Source organism: Saccostrea cucullata, unplaced genomic scaffold (genome assembly GCF_032062105.1).
Source record: "Saccostrea cucullata isolate Sc308-1 unplaced genomic scaffold, CSIRO_AGI_Scuc_v1 ctg1510, whole genome shotgun sequence".
In the NCBI taxonomy this organism is placed as follows: domain Eukaryota; kingdom Metazoa; phylum Mollusca; class Bivalvia; order Ostreida; family Ostreidae; genus Saccostrea; species Saccostrea cuccullata.
In genome coordinates, this window is record NW_026939728.1 from 27,095 (window position 1) to 48,384 (window position 21,290).

Genomic DNA, 21,290 nt, shown 5'->3' on the forward strand with positions numbered 1-21,290 from the left:
TAAAGTTAATAAAAAATTATGGTGTTTTTTCACAGTCAAACTGAATAGAGCCTTGTAATATGCATGTGTTTACGTCCGTCTCTAATTTATACACACTTCCGTAAATATTTTTTAGCCCCCCCCCCCCCCAATAAAACACACACACACACTTAACAACAATGTAGTCTGTACCCGAAAACACATATTAATTTTTGATTTCATTCACACAATCTTAAGTTACATCTTCTATTACATTCTCCTCCTAATAAATAGTTACATGATTTTCAAGAGTAAGTTAATTTGCTTTCTTAAGTAAACACAATTTCTACATTTTTTTTACCTGTGCTTAGGGTAGATCCATTCCTACTGATTTCCGGGTGGTCGTATCCACTGCTTTTTAATGTTTTCTTCCATTTTCATCATAATGTACGTATGAGTTTTTAGAGTAGATGGACTCGATCCCTCTTAGACACTGATAGACTTTATAAATTTTGTTCCAATATTTCACAAGACCTGTCTCTTTCATTTTCATTAATTGATTGATGACTTACTTTGTCACTTACAATTACCTTAAACATCATTTTCTCATTGTTAATTTTCCTGCTGTCTGTTTTGCCACATGTTGTTAGAAACTTCTTTTAACAGGAGAGTCATCTATTTTTTGTCTTCAGTGCAAAAGAGTCAGCAAAGGGAAATAACTCTGTCAATTTTCATGAAAAGTGATGATTTCAGGCGAATGGAAAACAACATTTAACTGATTTACCCACCTCAAATCTTTTTGTATCTTTTAGATCTAACTTCTATCTTACTGAAAAAACCTTTTTATAAGTTGAAATTGCCTGCAAAAATTTCTATGCACGTGAAGAAATAGGTACCTTTGTATTCATTTTATGACAATCTTCGTGTAAATTGATCTGTATTACATTAAAAACCTTGAGTTAAATTGAATAAAATTTATATGCCAAGAAACTTTGATTAATTCGCTATAAAATGAGACCCATGTTACGTTCTCAACTTTTCTACGTTTAGGAAGCATGGAATTATTTTGCATGGTGATGACAATTAGGTCATTTTTGCCATGGCAAAATATTTCAAGGCCGTTGCTATGGAAACCAAGGAAGCACTGTCCAAAATTTACCCACCTATAGTCTTTATATAGGACACTCTTTAATATTATATTTATAAAATAAAATTCCATGATAGTGCGTGGCCAAGCATTTTTGGTCCTTACAGAGAATTGATATTAATTTCTTTGATGATATTAGATCTCTTTCAAAAAATAAAACTCCTACCCCTGCTAATCGCTTAAATCTGCCAGTGGGGCTAGGCGATGAGAAAACAGGAAATACGGTTTTTGTATATCATGACCATTTACGTATAATGAGACAAGTGCACAATAAAAGGTCACACTTCTGCTAGGGAAGCTTAAATACTCTTCTAAACCTATAATTAATCAAAGACAAGCGATAGCATTCTAAAAAGGTGTAGAATCATCTTTCTTTTAAAAAAAAAACTTCTTTTGCAAAGGTTTTGGCCCATTTTTAGCTCTACTGGTCAGAGACCAGAAGAGCTTATGCGATAGTAATGCGTCCGTCGTCCGTCCGTTTGTCTGTCTGTCCGTCTGTCTGTCTGTCTGTCTGTCTGTAAACAATTTTTCAAAATGCTACTCCTCCTACAGTTTTGGTCTGATTTCAATATAACTTGGCATACAAGTAGACTACACTAAGATACATAATTCTGTGTATCGGTTTTTGATTTCGATGAACGGTGTTGCCGTGGTTACTAAAAATAGAAATTTCTTTGAAATTCTTTCAAAATGCTACTCCTCCTACAGTTTTGGTCTGATTTCAATATAACTTGACACACAAGTACACTACACTAAGATACATAATTCTGTGTATCAGTTTTTGATTTCGATGAGCGGTGTTGCCGTTGTTACTAAAAATAGAAATTTATATGAAATTCTTTCAAAATGCAACTCCTCCTACAGTTTTGGTCTGATTTCAATATAACTTGGCATACAAGTAGACTACACTAAGATACATAATTCTGATTATCGGTTTTTGATTTCGATGAGCGGTGTTGCCGTTGTTACTAAAAATAGAAATTTATGTGAAATTCTTTCAAAATGCAACTCCTCCTACAGTTTTGGTCTGATTTCAATATAACTTGGCACACAAGTAGACTACACTAAGATACACAATTCTGTATATCAGTTTTTGACTTTGATGAACATTTTTGCTTTGGTTACTAAAAATAGAAATTTCTGTTAAATACTCTCAAAATGCTACTCCAAATAGTTTAAGTCTGATTATAATATAATGTGGCATGCAAGTAGACTACACTAGGAACATAAAGAGACTTAATCAAGGATGATTATTTTTTATTGCTGTGGTAATGTTTCAATTCCCAACTGCTTAAGAACTTTTCTCTTCCTTTGCTATAAGTACAAACCAGTAGAGCTTCAGTCTCGACAGAGACTTCTGGTTATATTTAGTATTTGAAAAAATGCATCGAATTCTGCTTATCTGTAGCCTTAAGTACTAAAGTGAATATAGCATACTTTGTGTCTTGTGTCCAGCATCACTTCAATTGCTTCATCTTTTTTACCAATGTAAAATGCATTGAATTTACATTTCAGAATTTATTTAATTTTGTGTAGCAAAGATTATATATTTATAGGTTTGAAGAATACCAAAGAATATTTTGTTTTATTCATTGATCAAGAATTTTTGCTGTTCAAACATAATTTAATATACATTTGCGTCTTCATTAATCTAGATGTTTTATCTCACGCTAAACTGGCTTTTCAAAGTGAAACATTACCTCGGATTGGTTAACGTTCGGAAGCAAATAGTGCTGTAGATGGGAATCTTACTACGTGTGCAAGGACTGATGCATTTGGTTCTAGTAGTCGATATGATAGGGCCTGGTGGTACGTGGATCTGGGTGATATCTACAGTGTTTACAGCATAAGGATACAGTTTGAAGACACATGGGAAGCATATGGCAAGTTTTACAATTCTTTACTGTATTTATATTTTTATAAATCGTTTACTTCTTTCCTTAATTATATATAAATTATATTAAATTCAAGACATACATGGTACTTTGTTTATTATTATTTTTTTTTATATAAAATTTTAATACTGTTCGATATCTGCCTATAATTCATATGTATTATTTAACCTGGTACATGTATTTGTAAAAATTTGTTATGCCGAAACACCTCTTTTTAGATAATTTTTGCTCACATGAGTTTTTACTGCTAAAAATTTGAAATTTGAAAGAGAGAGAGAGAGATTGATTGATTGATTGTATACTGTGTAACGTCCCTCTCCAGAATATTTCACTGATATGAAGACGTCACCATTGCCGGTGAAGGGCTGCAAATTGAGGCCTATGCTCGGCACTTACGGCCTTTGAGCAGGGAGGGATCTTTATCGTGCCACATCTGCTGTGACATGGGGCCTCGGTTTATACGGTCTCATCCGAAGGACCGCCCCATTTAGTCGCCTTTTACGACAAGCAAGGGGGTACTGAAGACCTATTGAGAGAGAGAAAGAGAGAGAGAGAGTATCAAAAGGAGAAGAGTAAAGAAATTCTGTTACATGCATTAAAACTCTTTCGTTTCTTTTGTTTTGTTTATTTGTTTTTTTTTAATTTTGCTTGGGAGTTATCATTTGGTAAATTATAGACATATTCCTTAGGCCACACCAATAAAAAACAAGAGGCCCAGCGGTCACATCACTAACCTGAGCAAATGGCTAGGAAAAAGCACATATCAGATCGGAACTGAAAGTTTACTGGGTGGGGGGTGGGGGGGCTTGAATTTTAACCCCCCCAATGGGGTCATGATTTGAACAATCTAGAATCTACACTTGATGGGGTCATGATTTGAACAATCTAGAATCTACACTACCTGAGGATGATTCCCTATAAATATCACTAAGCATGGCTTTGAAGTACACGAAAAGAAAATTTTTAAAGGTTTCCCTTAATATTTTATCGGCCATTTGGCCCCATCCTACCCCCAGGGGGTCATGATTTGAACAACCTTGACTCTTCACTACTTGAGGATGATTCCACATGAGTTTCATCTTTCCTGGCCCAGTGGTTCTTGAGAAGAAGATTTTTAAAGATGTTTCCTATATATTCCTATGTTAAACTTTGATCGGCCATTTTGGCCCCACCCTACCCCCAGGGGTCATGATTTGAACAAACTTGAATCTACACTACTTGAGGATGATTCCACATGAGTTTCATCTTTCCTGGCCCAGTGGTTCTTGAAAAGAAGATTTTTAAAGATTTTTCCTATATATCCCTATGTTAAAATTTGATCGGCCATTTTGGCCCCACCTTACTCCCAGGGGTCATGATTTGAACAAACGTGAATCTACACTACCTGAGGATGATTCCACATGAGTTTCATCTTTCCTGGCCCAGTGGTTCTTGAAAAGAAGATTTTTAAAGATTTTTTCCTATATATTCCTATGTAAAACTTTGACCCCACATTACCCCTAGGGGTCATGATTTGAACAAACTTGAATCTACACTACCTGAGGATGATTCCACATGAGTTTCATTTTTCCTGGCCCTGTGATTCTTGAGAAGAAGATTTTTAAAGATTTTTCCTATATATTCCTATGTAAAAATTTGATCGGCCATTTTGGCCCCACCCTAAAATGTTCGTCGACCCATGCCCTCGTATTTCGACAAAATTATATAAATGATATTAATTTAATTTTTTTGTGTGCCATTTTCTGTTCCATTTCCTCTCCTTTTTCGTATTTTACGTCTTTGTACTCTGAAAATCAGAGAAATATAATTATCCGTCCATTTTTTTTTCGCGGTCCGTCTAAAATATTGCCTGAAAAAAGTAATAATTATATTTTTAACCACTTGCCTGCTCATACTTTTTCTTTTTAAATGTTCGACAAACACAGAATCAATTGGTGTGGCCTATTGCTGATTATTAAATAAAGTGTCCTAGCCCTTACTGAAAATGTCGCTACATATACATGTAAGTCTTTGGGATACACACAAAGAAATAACTTAACATCTGATACCTGTTCAATATATATACATGTAATTGATAATGATTAATTTTTTAGTTCTGATTTCTTCAACAGAGACACATACCCCCCCCCCCCCTTCAAACAAGGCACATTTCAGTCATCAGCCGAACCGCAGCATTGTTAAGGCTTGAAAAAGGGGGCGCGGCCTAATTTATACGGGAAAAGTTTACTGTGACGTCACACAAAAATATGACTTTTATGTATTTCTCATAATACCTGAAAATTAAAAAAATTGCAATTTTAAACTATATAAGTATAATAAACAACAATAAAACTTATCAATGTATTTAAAAAACGTGCTAGTTGAATCCCATGTAGCTGGTTAAAGACAAAGCACTGATCGCAATGAACTTGAAAACATGACGTCATTTTGGTAAAAATGACGTTTTTCGTGTGCTGTGGGAGGCAGGAAATTATTTAACAATGAAAATGCGTTATATTATTAAACGGAATTTTATTTATAGCGTTTAAATAGTCGATTAATACTATTGTATATCCTTTGTTTAGTTCGATTATTAAATATCTATCAAGAGAATGTATTTTATTAATTATGTCGTGTTTTTATGTACATGTTACGTATTTTTTTACATCAAGATGCCTCATAAAATCGTACTTTCGCAAGGGCATACGCTGCATAGATCTTAACCATTTTTTGAATATAGATATAAAATATTTTCCTTAGCTTCAAAAGTGCTGCTGCTTTCATTAAATCGAGGGCGTGCTTTTATTAGTACATGAAATATTTGGTAAAAGTGAAACATATTTCGGCATTGACCTGATTACTTTAAAATTAAACTATTAAAACGCGAATTCTTTTGAAAACAGCAGCATTTTTCAGAAACTACAAAGTATGCAGAAACAATTAATAGCTTGGCTTGAATTTTCAATTTCAACTAGGGTACATGTGTATGCCCCTGAGATATTGAAATGTTTTATGATCTAAATTCAGTACACGAACTATGCATTCATCACGTGACTGTCTATCGAAGGGACTAAACTTCATACAGTACAGGGTGGGTTATACTATTATTTAAACAATAAAATGCTTTCTTTGTTTGTTATTACTGGAATTAACGGAAGCAGCTGTTGCAGAAAAAATACATAACCCGCTTACGCGGGTTATGTAATTTTTTTCTGCAATAGCTGCGACCGTTAATTCCAGTAATAACAAACAAAGAAAGACATTTTTTGGTTTATATTTATATCTGTTTAAATAATCATTTAAAGTAGGATTAAAAAGATTATTATTGTATTAATGATGCGGTCGTCTTTATACGTTTTATTGATGAAACAGCCACTAATCAAGAAATATGTACAGGCGACATGCCTAATGTAGTTCATGCAGTGATTAACGCAATGGGTTTTCTTAAGAAATAAAGGAGAAAATATTCAGTGGATGTAAATATATCTCCATAAGTATTTAAGTTCTCTGAAAATAAAACAGCTTAATTAAAATAGATTCAGTTTTAAAAAAGTCCCCCTTTTTTGCACGTCTATTTTCCGTTGATTTCTCATAGTAAGCCTTAACAGTTCTGCGATGATATAGAAAGACGACAAATCACTAGAGTATAGCTATGTTATTAAGTCAACTTTAAGCATTTGTTTTAGTCAACGATAAATTCACTGAGTGGTTGCAAATGGGTTTCATTCTCAGAAGAAAATTAGTTTGTATTTTTATACAAGTGAAATTTTGCAAAACTGCTTTAAATGTATTAAGACGTAGAAATCAGATCAAAGTCTATATGTTAAACCCATTTTTACAGATAATAAATGGATTGATTTGTCATCAAGAAAGCAATTTTACCCTTGTCCATTTTGTTATGTTATTTAACATAATTTTCGAAGAATTTTCACTCATATGGAGATGTCACATTTACCGTTGGAGAGCTGAAAATGTTGTCCTTTTTAGAAAATAGTTCTTTCCAAACAACGCCTTCTCTTTTTTTCAGTCCTGAGACAAAGGGGAAGATTTGCTGGGTTTTCTCTTTATCTCTCAAATTCTACTGTAAAAGAAAACGGATATATGTGCTACAAAGACGGACCGGAGTTACCTTCATTAACTTTTGCGACAAATTGTATTCGATATGGTAGATACGTCATCTACTACAATGAAAGGCTGAATGGAGTCAAGTATCCAGCGGGATATGAAGCCATGTCTTTCTCCCAGTTATGTGAAGTCGTAGTGGAAGGTTATTTTGCAGAAGTCATTTCTTTTAATATCATTTAATACTGTTGTTGCTTCTAAGTTAACAAATATTTCTTTATCAGGATGCTCCTTGAGAAAGTATGGGGAAAATTGTGAAATGGATTGTCCAACTAATTGATTTGGAACTCTTTGCGATATTATCAATGGTAAATGTATGAAATGCAAGCAGGGATGGGAAGGAGAAAGTTGTCAAACACGTAAGGTGATTTTTCATTTAATAAACTGTTCTGTTTCATACATTCATAAAAACTACTTGATTTTTAAAATCCTACTTGTCAATATAGCCTGCCTTAACGAATCTTACGGTCAGGAGTGTACATTTCGATGTTCAGGACATTGTAAAGATGGTAGGTCATGTGACCACGTGACGGGTGAATGTGTCGAAGGATGTGCTTTGGGAGGGATTGGATCGATGTGTAATGAAAGTAACGGAGAATATGTAAAATCACTTCTTCTTAAGGACAGATGTTACAAACAAGTTTTTTCTTGGAAACAGATTTAATTTCATGACACAAGTTTAGAATAGTGGATGGTTCTTAGAATTTTTTCTCCTAAGAACTGGAATATGAAAAAAAAACTTTCAATGAAAAATTAGATATAGATAAATCACATTCAGTAAAGGTTTACAGGTGTAAACAAATTTCAGAATATGTAACCATCGAGCTAAAAGTGTAAGCTTAAGAAAAAGTGTAAACTTAAGAAAAATATACCATGCTAGGTGAATTTTATTAGGAAAAGCTAAGTGGTAAAAATCAGTCTATATGATATTGTAAATTTTATGTCATTTTTACCTTCCTCTTAAAAGTCACCTGCCTTCGTATAATTTTCTAAAGTTAATATTACACATTTGAGCACCAAGGTAAGATATTCTGAAATTTGTTTTCACCTGTAAACCTTTACTAAAGGTGATTTGTCTATATTTGTTTTGTTATTGATATATTACTAATATTTTCCAAGTCTATTTCATTTTCCAGTTTTTCGGAGAAAGAATTCTAAGAACCATACACTTTTCTAAACTTGTGACATTATATTAAATCTTTTACAAAGAAAAAAAATTGTTTGTATCATCTGTCCTTAAGTATGGAACATTTGAATAAATTTTATTTGAATAAAGTCAATGCATACATATTCATAATATTTTTTTCAATTTTAAAGAGCTAAATTTAATAATCTATGAAAAATATAGTAATTGAGAATAAATAATGTTTAATGTTAAAATGGCATGTTAAACATAAGTCAACATAATCTGATGTTAATTAATTCATTGTATGCATGGTAAAGACCAATAAAAGGGTTCTAAGTTTAGTTCAGGTGATTATACTAAAGTAAGTGTATATGTTAGGATAACAGGATAAAATTCTACAAAGTATTAACTAATCGAAAGATTAATTTAGAAATGATACTGATAAAGTAATACTACGGAGAGGTATGTTATGCAAGAAATTACCGTTTTGATTAGTTGATATAAAAAATATAGATATATTTTATATTTTATGTTATGATAAAACTAAGCTTCAGCATCCATACATGTAAATACACGTACACGTACATGTATTTAATATCTAATTTAAGCTTGTGACAATGGTCATTATGGTATAAATTGTTCTTCCACGTGCAGTGGACATTGTTTATATGACAAAGCTTGTAACAAGGAAACTGGTTACTGTGAATCGGGATGTAGTGATGGATATACTGGAAATTTATGTCAGAATGGTAGGTTTTAACAATTATTTTAATTGAGTGTACAAAAGAGAACTGTGATGTACATAAATTTTAAATACTTGTATGTGTCGTTCTTTAAATAATGATTTGTGGAAGAATGAATTTATTAAGAATAATTTCCATTTCTATTTGTTTTCTCATTGTAAGTTAGTGAAGCTAATGAAGTTGATTTCTTTAAAATTCTACCGGAATATAAATTAGACAAATTGATAAGTCAGGGGATAAAGAGGCCTTACATGCATGTATATTTCGAGCACGTCTTCCTTTGTGTCTGACGCTAAAGAGGCCAAATATGCAAGTAATCTCGTGCAGCTAACTTTGTGCTTGACGAGAGTGGGCGAGGACAATTGCAATTGAGATTGGAGGCCTCGTGTAATTTAAATATTTCGTTCTGCAATTTTAAAATTTAAATCTACAGATTTATTTCAAACTGAAATGGAAATTTAAGGAAACACTGTCTATTTAGTATAGTTTGCCAGGAACATCAACGATAGTGAGAAACCTGGGATAATTTATGCATAACGGGCTTCGCCTGTGCCTAGTGTACTATACTAACAAGGCAGTGATTCCTTAACTTTGTACAAGAATGTCAGTGTTTCTTGTTTTTATGAACACTTACTAACAAATACAGAATGTACACCTGGGTGGTTTGGACATGACTGTACAAAGCGTTGTAGTGGACACTGTGCTAATAAGGCTGTTTGCAATCACATGATGGAATTTGTCCTCATGGATGTGAAGACGGTTATATCGGACAAAATTGTTCCACACGTAATATATGGAGACGTTAAAAATCGATTTATAGAGAAAACAAACGTCTCTTTCAGTTATTTGGTTGTTTTTCATATTTATATTTTCAAGCTCTAAAACAATACAATGAAAAGTTTTCAATTTTGTATTATATTTTAGCATGTCCTCTCAAACACTACGGTAGAAATTGTTCCAATTTATATTCTTCTAAATGCACGGGTACATGCAGACAAACTGATGGTTCTTGTACATGCAGTCCTGGTTGGATGGGTTCCCCAATTTGCAACACAAGTAATAAATAAATAAATATATAATTTATTTAAATACCATTTTAGTGAAAATATAACGAAAAAATTAACGATGCATAATTTATTATTAGAATGTCTTCCTCATACATATGGAGAAAACTGTGCTCACATTTGCAGCCCACATTGTGCAAATATCACTTGTGACAGATTCAGTGGAAGTTGCCTGGCAGGATGCAAGGAACAATTTTATGGAGACAGATGTAACCTAGGTAAATGCTCCCTTAAGAAAAATTGCATCAGTAAAATTAAATTTTTTTCGGAGGTGGGTAGCGTCTTTGTTCAATCTGATTTAAATTAAATGTTAGATCCGGTCGTATACTCGCTACACTAACATCTATCATCTTCCCATAGAGGGTCACATCAGAGTTCAAACTCTATCAACCAATTACATCGTCGGCTGCAAAATCATTGTATATTGTTGAAGCGAATTAATCTAGACAATCTTATTTTAATAAGATTGCGTCGTTGGTACATCCCATCTTCAAAGTTATAGGGCATTAAGTGATCGAAATGTATGTCCATCCGTCTGTTACGCTTTAGGTTCCGCATCTCTTTTCCGCAACTCCTCTTATACCTAATAAATAAACAATTGCATTGTCGACATTTGTGCAGCAATATCGTAAATCCTTGTAATATCCTGCATCTAATAATACTTTGTTTCTGAATAACAAAGTTGAGTATGCCCTTGCGCCGAAGCTATTTTGTTGATGTTCCTTATGAACTTGTGTAGTACAGGTCTATGACGTCATAATATGACGTCATAATGTCCACTGGCTAGGGCATGTCGTGGGTACTAAGTTTGAACAAGAAAACAAGTTTCAACTTTTTCTGTGCAATAAGTTCAGCCTTTATGCATTTTAATTGGTCAATTGCATAGAAATCTCTATACGTTGCATCAACTTACTTGCGTGATCAAATTATTTAACAGCGGTCTTCACGTAGGCCTGTGATGTCCCGCTCTTGTCTTTTCAGGTTTTTTTTTATTCATGTAGTCTATTATCTTCTATCGGAAAACCAGTAAAGTCAACTTGAAACCTCTTCTACTAGATAAAAACCTTTTTCTCATAGTTAATTTTTTGATGGTTAACGTCTTTTTTCTCTTTATACCAGAGTCCTATCCCGCTCAACATGGTGTTGCTTGATAATTTGGTGTTCCACATTACTGTCCAATGTCACAATTTTTGACATGTCTAATTCAAAGCGCTGTGGTATATATCGTGATATATATGCCATTAATGATGTCAAATAAATGAAATTTTAAACACAAGTACACCAAATTATAGAGAATTTATGTAAGTAAAGTTTTTGACATGATATTGCCATATTGCCTGATAATCACAAAAACTTCTTTCGCAATGATATTTGTAAAAGTGAAAAAAATGTCCTGGGCCGACCACCTATATGTTACATCATTTAAATGCTGTTTTTATATGCATATGACATCATAGGCCTATTATATTACGTCAGGATATCTAAACGATGATTAGTTTTTAAAGATTCCATCATTAAAAGAAATGAAAATCAAAAAGCCTAATTTTAAAATATCATTATATTCTATTTTAAAGGTCAAATTAAACTGGGAACTGAAAATTTAGCATCATACTGTGACTCATTGACATGGATTGTAATGTTTGTAATATCTGTCACGCTAAATACAGTAGGGTGTGTTGCCTGTGTATTTTCGAAAAGGTAAATATATATCAATATGTACTTTAACGCATTCATAAGCGTTTTTTTTTTAATTATTAATTTGTGAAAACTTATCTTACATATTAAAGTCAACTACACTTCACGAAGACGTCGCCATTTACCTACAAAGTATATTGCAGAATTATTTAAAGATTATACAATGGTCAAGATCTATCTCCTTTTCTATGCGTTTTGAGGACATATAATCCATGATGATTGTTGTGAAAGCAGCATGAACTTATTGCTATTTACAGTTTACATGTTATACAAAAATTGGTCTTTTCAAGCATTTTCTCTCTTTTTAAAGTTAAACTTCAGACAGTATACTTTTTAGCTCAATATACAAATTTGATTACATCAATTAAAACAACAATTCTATATCAGAAACTTATTTTTTTTTTTAAATAAAGAAAAAAAATCCGTTAACAGTTCCTATACAAGCTTTACGTTTTATATCAGTTTGGCCTTAAAGATACAGTATATCTATAAATATATCTCAATTTGTTATTTCCTTGATATTTTTTCATAGCTGGGCGAAAGTGGATCTTAAATGTTTTATAATGTATTTTGGATATGAAGTGTTGTACATGTATAGATTTATTTGTTGCTTTAAGTCAATCGAGACTTTCTTGCAGTTATGTGAACTTTTTTTTTAGCTATAAGAGTTTGCTTTTGAATTAAGATGAATGGAATCGTGATATTTATTTTTACAGGGTTTCTGAGTTAAAATTATCTTGTTTTCAAATTCATTTTAAATTTCTAGAAAACGCATCGCCCAAGTCTGGAATGATATTAGAGGGAACTCCGAAACGTACATGAACAGAATGAAAAATAGATCAGTACACGAGGATGATGTACATAATTATCAAGAGCTTGATGTATCTGTAATTAACGAAAAAGATTATATTAATTTCCAAATAAAAAGGGTATAATTTTTGTGATATTAAACTCTTAAATCTACATGTATCTGATATTCTTAATTTTGTTGATGTACATGTATTTCAGTTTTGCATATTTTTTCTCTTTTAATTGCAAAATATGTACGAATCTTTTTTTCACTCCTTGAATGATGAATCCCCAGCAGGACCCATTATGTCTGAATCTCATTTAATACATACATCTTTCCTTTCACATTTCACACATTTTCTTTCTTTTACAAGTCTTGTTTTGTATTTTGTTGCATTTAAGATATAATCTTTTGCATAATTACGTATATATCCAGTATCAGTATACCTTGATCAATTCCAAGTATACGCTCCCTAAGAATTTAAAATTTTATATTTATTTACTTCATCAGTCAACCTTCGGAAAAGGAATACAAATATTATTATCAAAGACAGTAATGCCTTATGGGATATCCTACCCAAACACGCATGATATACATGGGCTTGCATAACCCCTATGCTTGTATTTGCAACATTGTTTATGATTTTTTTTTAAAAATTAAAAACACATTTAAAGTTTATTTTTATTGTATGGCAGATTGGCCACAGTGGTCAGATACATGTATGTATTTCTACAATTAACAACAACTTTGGGGCCGCCAGACAACAGTCCTAGGGCTAATCCCCTACAACAACATTTAATGTGTCGCCCGAAACGGCAAGAAGCATGCTGGTTTGAGTTTTCCAATCATGTTACCGACACATCAACATTTAATTGAATATACTTCCCTTTACTTTAAATTTTCTATATATGAAAATCTTATGAAATCAACATGTCGTACCATCAGTCAATATCAACATAACAGCAGTCGACATCATATTTCACAGCCAACTTTGAAGGTAACGATATGCATATGGCTATACCGCATTTATAATACCACTGATACGATGTGTAGGTTTAAGGATTCCTGTCTTTTTCAACAATAAACCTAAAGGGCATTTTAAACATATTTACTATACGCTTTTCCTTTTTTAATTATCTTTGAGAATATTACCAAATCAACATCAACGTAACAGTTAAGATCATATTTCACAACCAACTTGAAGATGACGATAAGGCCACATGCTTATGGTTTGCCAGATGAATGTGTGCATTTGCAGACATACAATCAGGTTGCCCACCACCACATGATGGGGATAGGATCCTCCAAGATGACCACTGTGCCTCTGTAAAAAGCAGTACCTAATTCTATGGGGGTGAATATGCCTTTGTAAAAATTTACAAGGAAATTCTTTGCTTTTACCCCATCTGACAAAACATACCAAAGGCCCCCTGAATGTTGATGAGGAAAATTTATTTCCCTATCTCTGACAAGTCTGTTCCATCTGAGTGATATAATTGTACTGATTTACCTATAATTTGGGAAAACATGATAATCCCCCCACTTGAAGTACCTGTTTTGTTTCTTACTGTTTAGCCTATTCATTGCCTGCGCCATTGCTCTAACATTTCTTGAGTGTCTCAATAAAATACAAGATAGGACAAAAACCAAAATCTCTGTACTAGTAAGAGTAGTGTTGATAAAGATACAAGAGAGTAACTAGATTTTCCTCTTAATTCTATACAAACATCGTGTGATGAATTTTTTTTTTTTATATTTAAGTATTATAGCGACTAATGATTAACTTTTGTGGTCCCTCGTCCTATGAAGGAATATAATTAATTTTGTACTTGTTGACTGGATGGAGTTTTAGGTCCCCGTTCAATCGTCTATTTCCTATTTCAGTCGCAGATTGATTCCGGATCAAACCTGGGACTGGACCCCTCATCCGAACAGTCTTTTATTCTCTCTCCCCCTCCTTCTTTTCCTTATAAGAGGCATATTCATACATTTTGTTTAAAGGTTAAATTATTTCATTCCTTTAAGATAGGTACGAAAACACAACTGAAAAATGTTAGTACCGACACATGCATTAGAGCATGCTGCACTTGTCACCAAAGAATCTCCGAAAATCAAAAAAAATATATATATATGAAGTCATCGAAAGAGTTCCAGGTTTCAAATTTATTCTAACGCTTGTAATATAACTGATTTTTAACATAACTTACACTTAAAACTTGTCCTTTATTTAACCGTCATTTAAAACAATTTTAGCTCTACAGAGATTTATCATTTTATATCATACTGATAATTTTTTCTAACATTAAAACTCGTGTTTAGCATATTGATAAGATCTAAACTTTCATAAGTATATTTTATTATTTGTGAAAGGAAGGATTTTCTTTCTCAATTTTTACAATGTTTGCCTCACTTTTACGCAGTTATGATAAGGCTGCCCGAAGGCTTAAAATGTCTTAAAAATAGACATTTTATTTTGAGCTAGATTTTAATTTCAATATGTTATCCTTGTTTGAAATTGCAGTCAACTTGAGATAACAGTTTAATCAGGTATTATAATAAAGCATTTCTGTGATGTCAGATGACTGTGTTGATCACGTGACGGATATTTTTGATATTCTTAAATGTTGCACAAAAGTCGCATCGGCACAAGTGCATAACACAATTATTGTGCAAAGTTTGTTATATAGATCAATTCATCGTGATCCATGGTACTTAAAAAGTGCTTGGGGCAGGTTTAATTTTTTCTTCTTAAGAAAATAATTTACGATAAATCAAAATTACCAACGTAAGAAGGGGTATTTTCCACTCATTATCGCGATTTATACAAAAGCGGATAAAATACATACGATCCCCCAGCAAAGTTCAGTTAGAAGACATACTTCTCTTTTAGATTCACGCAAAATATCTTCAATTTATCCTCGTCTTTCACTTGTGCCAGTCCAATATAAACACGATTCATAAATTCTAACTCTGTCTACGGAAGTGTAAGGGGAGCGTTTCAAACATAATTTTTTGCTATTGCTTGAATATATGCATATCGGACAAGCAAAAGGAATAGAGATATTTAAATATCAAAGGTTAAACATTAAAACAGCACACAAGAGCTTAAAAACAACCCTTACTCTTGAATTAAACACAAGTCTCCATAATAAATCTATACATGCCGTGTAATAATTATGACACTTTCCCCGTCATGTTAGCTCAACTATGCAGTGACTTGACGTCATATTCTATTATGACGTCATATCTAGGTAGTTCAGAGAAGTTACTACAGTTTGAACAGTTTGATATTTTACGGGCAGCCTTAACCTAGCTGCGTAGTATGAAAGTTTTGATATAAGAAAAATATTACACGGTAAATGTTATATATATTATATGAAATGATTTTTTTTCAAGGGGGGGTACTTTTCGTTAATTTTCTCACAAAATTACTAGATTTTAATCTTTATAAACTGATATTTCTTAAGGGTCTTCCACACGATGTGACTTGTGACGTATGTAGAGAAAAAATACATTTTCTTCCGGATTATGTATTTTGCTCACCGACGTTTTGCCGAGGCACCGCCTGAAAGAGAGTCTGCCAAACGCTTTAGTGATAAAAGTTTTGCTAGGGGGAAATTATGCAGTACACTAAGAGCGACACCCTAATCATAAACAATGAACACATGGTATGGTCACGGAGTGACCGACAGAAAAAGATGTCTGTTTTATTTCTATATTAAAAGAATTACAGACATCCGATTTTATGTTACAGAATAATTCGTAAACAACGGTTGTCAGTATGACGAGAACTGTAAGGTTATGCTTTCAGGCTAATCAAACCATTTCCATTTGATCGTCAACAGAGTCTGTGTTGAAAGTTGATATTTTGAACACTAACTTGTGCGTTTCAATAAAACATTATCTCATTGTGTGTTTATAAATATTGATAGATAGTTTTCTTCTTTTATATATGTCCAGTTCAGTAGCCAATAGTTAGTAACTATAATATTGTGACGTATGCGGAGACTTGTCAAAAGTTTTTGAGTCCCATGCAGCAGGAAAGATAACTCCATAAAGGAACGTTGATACCAAAGATTTTGAAAATATTTTTTCTTCATCAGTGTATCTTATTTTGATTCAATTTTTTTATGTTATCTCATTCATTGATGATTCTTCTATACAAAAGGAGTAACCATTGATTTCTCTCTATATGTATTTTAGAGAAAATGCATTTTTATTTATTTTTCTAAAGAATATGTCGCTTGATAAAATTAAGTCTTTCATGGTTATTCAGTGAGCTTAAAAACATTTGATGAGACAAAATTTTTGCTGATACGTATGAAAACGCCTTGGGAAATATCTTGAAACCTGTGAAATTATTTTTTAAATTAGTATGAATTATGTCTTAATCCCTGACCAGTTTTTAAAGGTTGATATGGTTTTTAAAAGTAATGCTCAGTAATATGAGAACATAAGATGTGTGTGTGCGTGGGTGAGGGTGTGTGCGTGTATGTGTGTGTGTTGAGGACCCTGAAAGCCTATTTAATAATACCCTTTAATTACATTTTATATGTTCTTTTTTAAGCTCAGTAACCTATACATATTTTTTTTATCAATTACAAACATTGTCTTTTTTGTTTTACATTTAGATTTGAGCTATAGATTATGTGATGTGTTAATACACATATGTATAAAAATAATATGTTGAAAACCAAAAATTTATGTGGCTTAAATGTAAAATGCGTCGAATTTGAAGATGTTGATACAAATACTAGTATAAATTTCAACTACAATTCGTTATTTACCAGAAAAAAATTAATTTATAAAAAAAAAATTATCTGTTAAAAAAAAGTTTTCAATTTTTTTTTCTATTCTTTAAAATTATATATGTGTATATTTATCTTGCAGCGAAAGAATTTTTTAATATTTTAAATTCTTATTTTAAAAAAGTGCCTGTTCCAATGGACCTTAATACATTTTTAATTAGGTGATTACTGACTTTGAAATTTTGTTCTACGTTGTAAATCCTTTTCTATTCGTAACTGCTTCGAATTAGTTTCAGGGTATTTGAAACAGAACGGATATTCAGGGTTAGAAAACCATGTCCTTTTATCGATAGTTACCTTAAACAATAGAGAAGGGCCTTACATGTACAATCTTTTGGACATTGAAAAAAAAGGTTATTCATATTCATATTCATATTATGAATATGAATATTCATATTCATATTCATATTACAACGAAACTGAAATACTTAAATTTAAAATTATACTAAGACGGATTTAACTGTCCGTGGTAACATTGAGGGGTATTTGGCGCGTAAGTGCAATGTCTGACAAAAACATTTTTTCAATATAAGTAAATAATTTCCAATTATTCGATTCAAGCCAATGACCTAAAAGTTATCTCCTTCTTCCACATATGAACAAAACATACAAATGAAACGATTTATCAAAGGAAAAATCAAGCAACTCTTTTTCTCGAATCTCTCAATCCCTGTAGAGCTCTGTAATAATTCAATAGATATACAATAAATAGTATTTTTGGCAGTTGACGTAAAGAAAACGTATTCGTCTTTCACTTATTGCGTGTTTCAAACTAAACTTCCGCGGTATTACATACAAGGTATATTAACCATATACCATCTCTGTTAGTCTATTGTTATGAGAGAGTTTTCCCGGAATTTTCAATGCCGCGATGAATTCTTGATACTATATTATATTTGTAACTTGATCTTGTTTATCCAGACCACGCTTTCTGATGGAAATAATTTTTGACCCACCACCTCCCCTGCAACCACTCAATATATACTCAATTGTAGTTGATTAAATTATGTTTACTTACAGTGGGGTTATTGTATGTTATTTTTTTTTCAATTGATATGTGTTAATAATGTTATAATAATATATCATCATAATTATTTGGTTGTTTATATACAGTATACATATATTTACATTGATGTTGTTCTTTGATCTGATATGTTAACAATGTAACAATACTGTATTTAATTTTTCATGTGGGCGTGTTTGTTCTCCCATCTTTTTTGCAAATTCTTCTAGTCATATTTGTATTTTTTCCTTATGTATATTAATATCCTTATAAAGGATATATTCAAATATGGTCATATGTAACTTTTGTACATATTTGGTTAATTTGTTTGGCATTACAATAAATGCTCATTTACAACAAACATTTTGTTTTGATATTTGCAAACAACAGAGCAGAGTAGACTCATTCGTGGAGAAAATAAATTATTTGAGGAAGGTGGAAGACGATGGTATAACTATTGCAGCGCAACGTACATTTTATCCCGGAAGAAAACGTGTACACCTTGATGATCCTGTCTTTTTTCATTACGATGCATGTGTACATTTATAGTGGAAATTATGCATTTGGAAATATTGGCAATTTTACTTCTAGGGAAAACAGTGGAAATTATATGCTACGGTAGGGCATATAAATTTAAAAAGAGGATTTAGGCAGAGCATTTTAGATTAAGTAGATGTTTGTTTATACTTATTTACTTTTATAAATAGCTAGATTTAGCACTGCGTTTAGCGTTAAGCTCTTCACGAACCGTGCTCAATAGAATTATGTGTAAGAACAAAAGATATTTGTAATGACATGTACGTCAAGTTTTCTAATCGGGAATCCTCTTCTGATTCCGCTACGCTCCATTCAAACCTGGATTGGTAGAGTAATACGCATCTTGTCTATATATTTCTCCACCGCAGATTACTCATTTCATATTTCACTTTGCATAGAGTTCTTCGGAAAAAATTCTGAATTTGACTAATTCTACATTTTAAATAGGATTTATGACTACCTGACATTAGTAGGCATGCCACAAAGTAACTAATTTTTAATTTTAAATATATATGGCATATTGTGTAAAATATAAACGCCCTATGAAATATCATTCATGCTATGGCCATTTGTGCGGTGTGAGGGCATGTGTATTAATTTAGAAAGATCTTGTCACGGGTATATATATATATATATATATATATATATATATATATATATATATATATATATATATATATATATATATAAAGCACTAAAAAACCAACAACACTGTATATCCTAAATGTCGGATCTACTAAGTAGATACAAGGTCACGGATGGAAATTTATATAAAGCACTAAAATGACCAACGACACGAACAATAAAAATTGTCAAATTTTCGGGACGCCCTGTCCCTTCCTCAGGACAAAGAAAAAAGTTAAAAAGTCATAAAAACAAAGGAAAAAGAGAAACAAAAAGAACTAGCACTACTACTAAACACTAGATATTTACATAATTACATGTTGAATTGGAAATATTAAGAACACTTATAAAGAAAGTAATCCGGACCGCTGTGAAATGCGTCCGGTCTATCGGGTATACTCGGGTGAAGTGCGATTTGCATAATTGAACGAATTAATTATGCTAATTAATTACGATAATCAGTAAATCGTACATTGTTTCATTATCTCAAAATGGCGTGACTTTACTAAATAAAGAATAATCAAAGAAAAATAATATAGCAGGGATATTTAAACATATGAATTATGATCCATTATAAATTTTGAAATATTTAAGGATTTATTACCGGGAAAAAATTTTTTTAACAAAAGCGTAAACAATAAATAGTTTTGTGATAATTGAACGAATTAATTATGCTAATTAATTACGATAATCAGTAAATCGTACAGTGTTTCATTCTCTCAAAATGGCATAACTTTACTTAATAAAGAATAATCAAAGAAAAATAATATAGCAGGGATATTTATACATATGAATTATGATCCATTATAAATTTTGAATTATTTCAGGATTTATTACCGGGAAAAATTTTTTAACAAAAGCGTAAACAATAAATAGAGTTAATAACCACCGCTCGACCATTAGGACCAAAAAACTCAATGAACCCGTTGGGGAACATTTCAACCTTGAGGGTCACAAATGGGAGGACATGACAGTAGTGGTGATTGACCATAACCCAAGATGGACAGATGCTCAGAGAAAAAGCAAAGAAAAGTTCTGGATGCACAGATTGAAGTCATTCCGCCCTAATGGCATTAACAAACTGAATGACTTCACCAGAATGAACGTAAACTAGACCCAATTCTGATGATACTAAACAAGATTATTCTCTCAATTTAGTGTTAACTCTACAATTAATTTGCGTCACCAACTCTCGGACAACCCACAAAACTATTTATTGTTTGATTATTCTTTATTTAGTAAAGTTACGCCATTTTGAGATAATGAAACAATGTACGATTTACTGATTATCGTAATTAATTAGCATAATTAATTCGTTCAATTATGCAAATCGCACTTCACCCGAGTATACCCGATAGACCGGTCGCATTTCACAGCGGTCCGGATTACTTTCTTTATAAGTGTTCTTAATATTTCCAATTCAACATGTAATTATGTAAATATCTAGTGTTTAGTAGTAGTGCTAGTTCTTTTTGTTTCTCTTTTTCCTTTGTTTTTATGACTTTTTAACTTTTTTCTTTGTCCTGAGGAAGGGACAGGGCGTCCCGAAAATTTGACATTTTTTATTGTTCGTGTCGTTGGTCATTTTAGTGCTTTATATATATATATATATATATATATATATATATATATACACTAGACAAAATTGCTAACGCACCACTTAAAATTCTTCTTTGTGAATTGAACATTTGCCTAATTGGTATAAGTATATATAAAACGCCATAGTTTCCAATACAATGAGATTGGGAAATGTCTTGGTGTCAGAACAAAACCCCAAAATGACCTTCTTGCCCAAAATC

General features: G+C 32.1%; 1 protein-coding gene across 1 annotated transcript in view; it reads left to right on the forward strand.

The window, feature by feature from the left end:
* The window catches only part of LOC134253823 (uncharacterized), a 30,510-nt gene extending 18,813 nt beyond the window's left edge, over positions 1 to 11,697 (forward strand). Inside the window, exons 6-10 of the mRNA XM_062736414.1 lie at positions 8,836 to 8,976; positions 9,617 to 9,756; positions 9,895 to 10,026; positions 10,115 to 10,252; positions 11,609 to 11,697. Of these exons, the coding sequence (XP_062592398.1) occupies positions 8,836 to 8,976; positions 9,617 to 9,756; positions 9,895 to 10,026; positions 10,115 to 10,252 (551 nt within the window). The 3' untranslated portion in view covers positions 11,609 to 11,697. The remainder of the gene's footprint in view (positions 1 to 8,835; positions 8,977 to 9,616; positions 9,757 to 9,894; positions 10,027 to 10,114; positions 10,253 to 11,608) is intronic.
* The last annotated feature ends 9,593 nt before the right edge of the window (positions 11,698 to 21,290 follow it).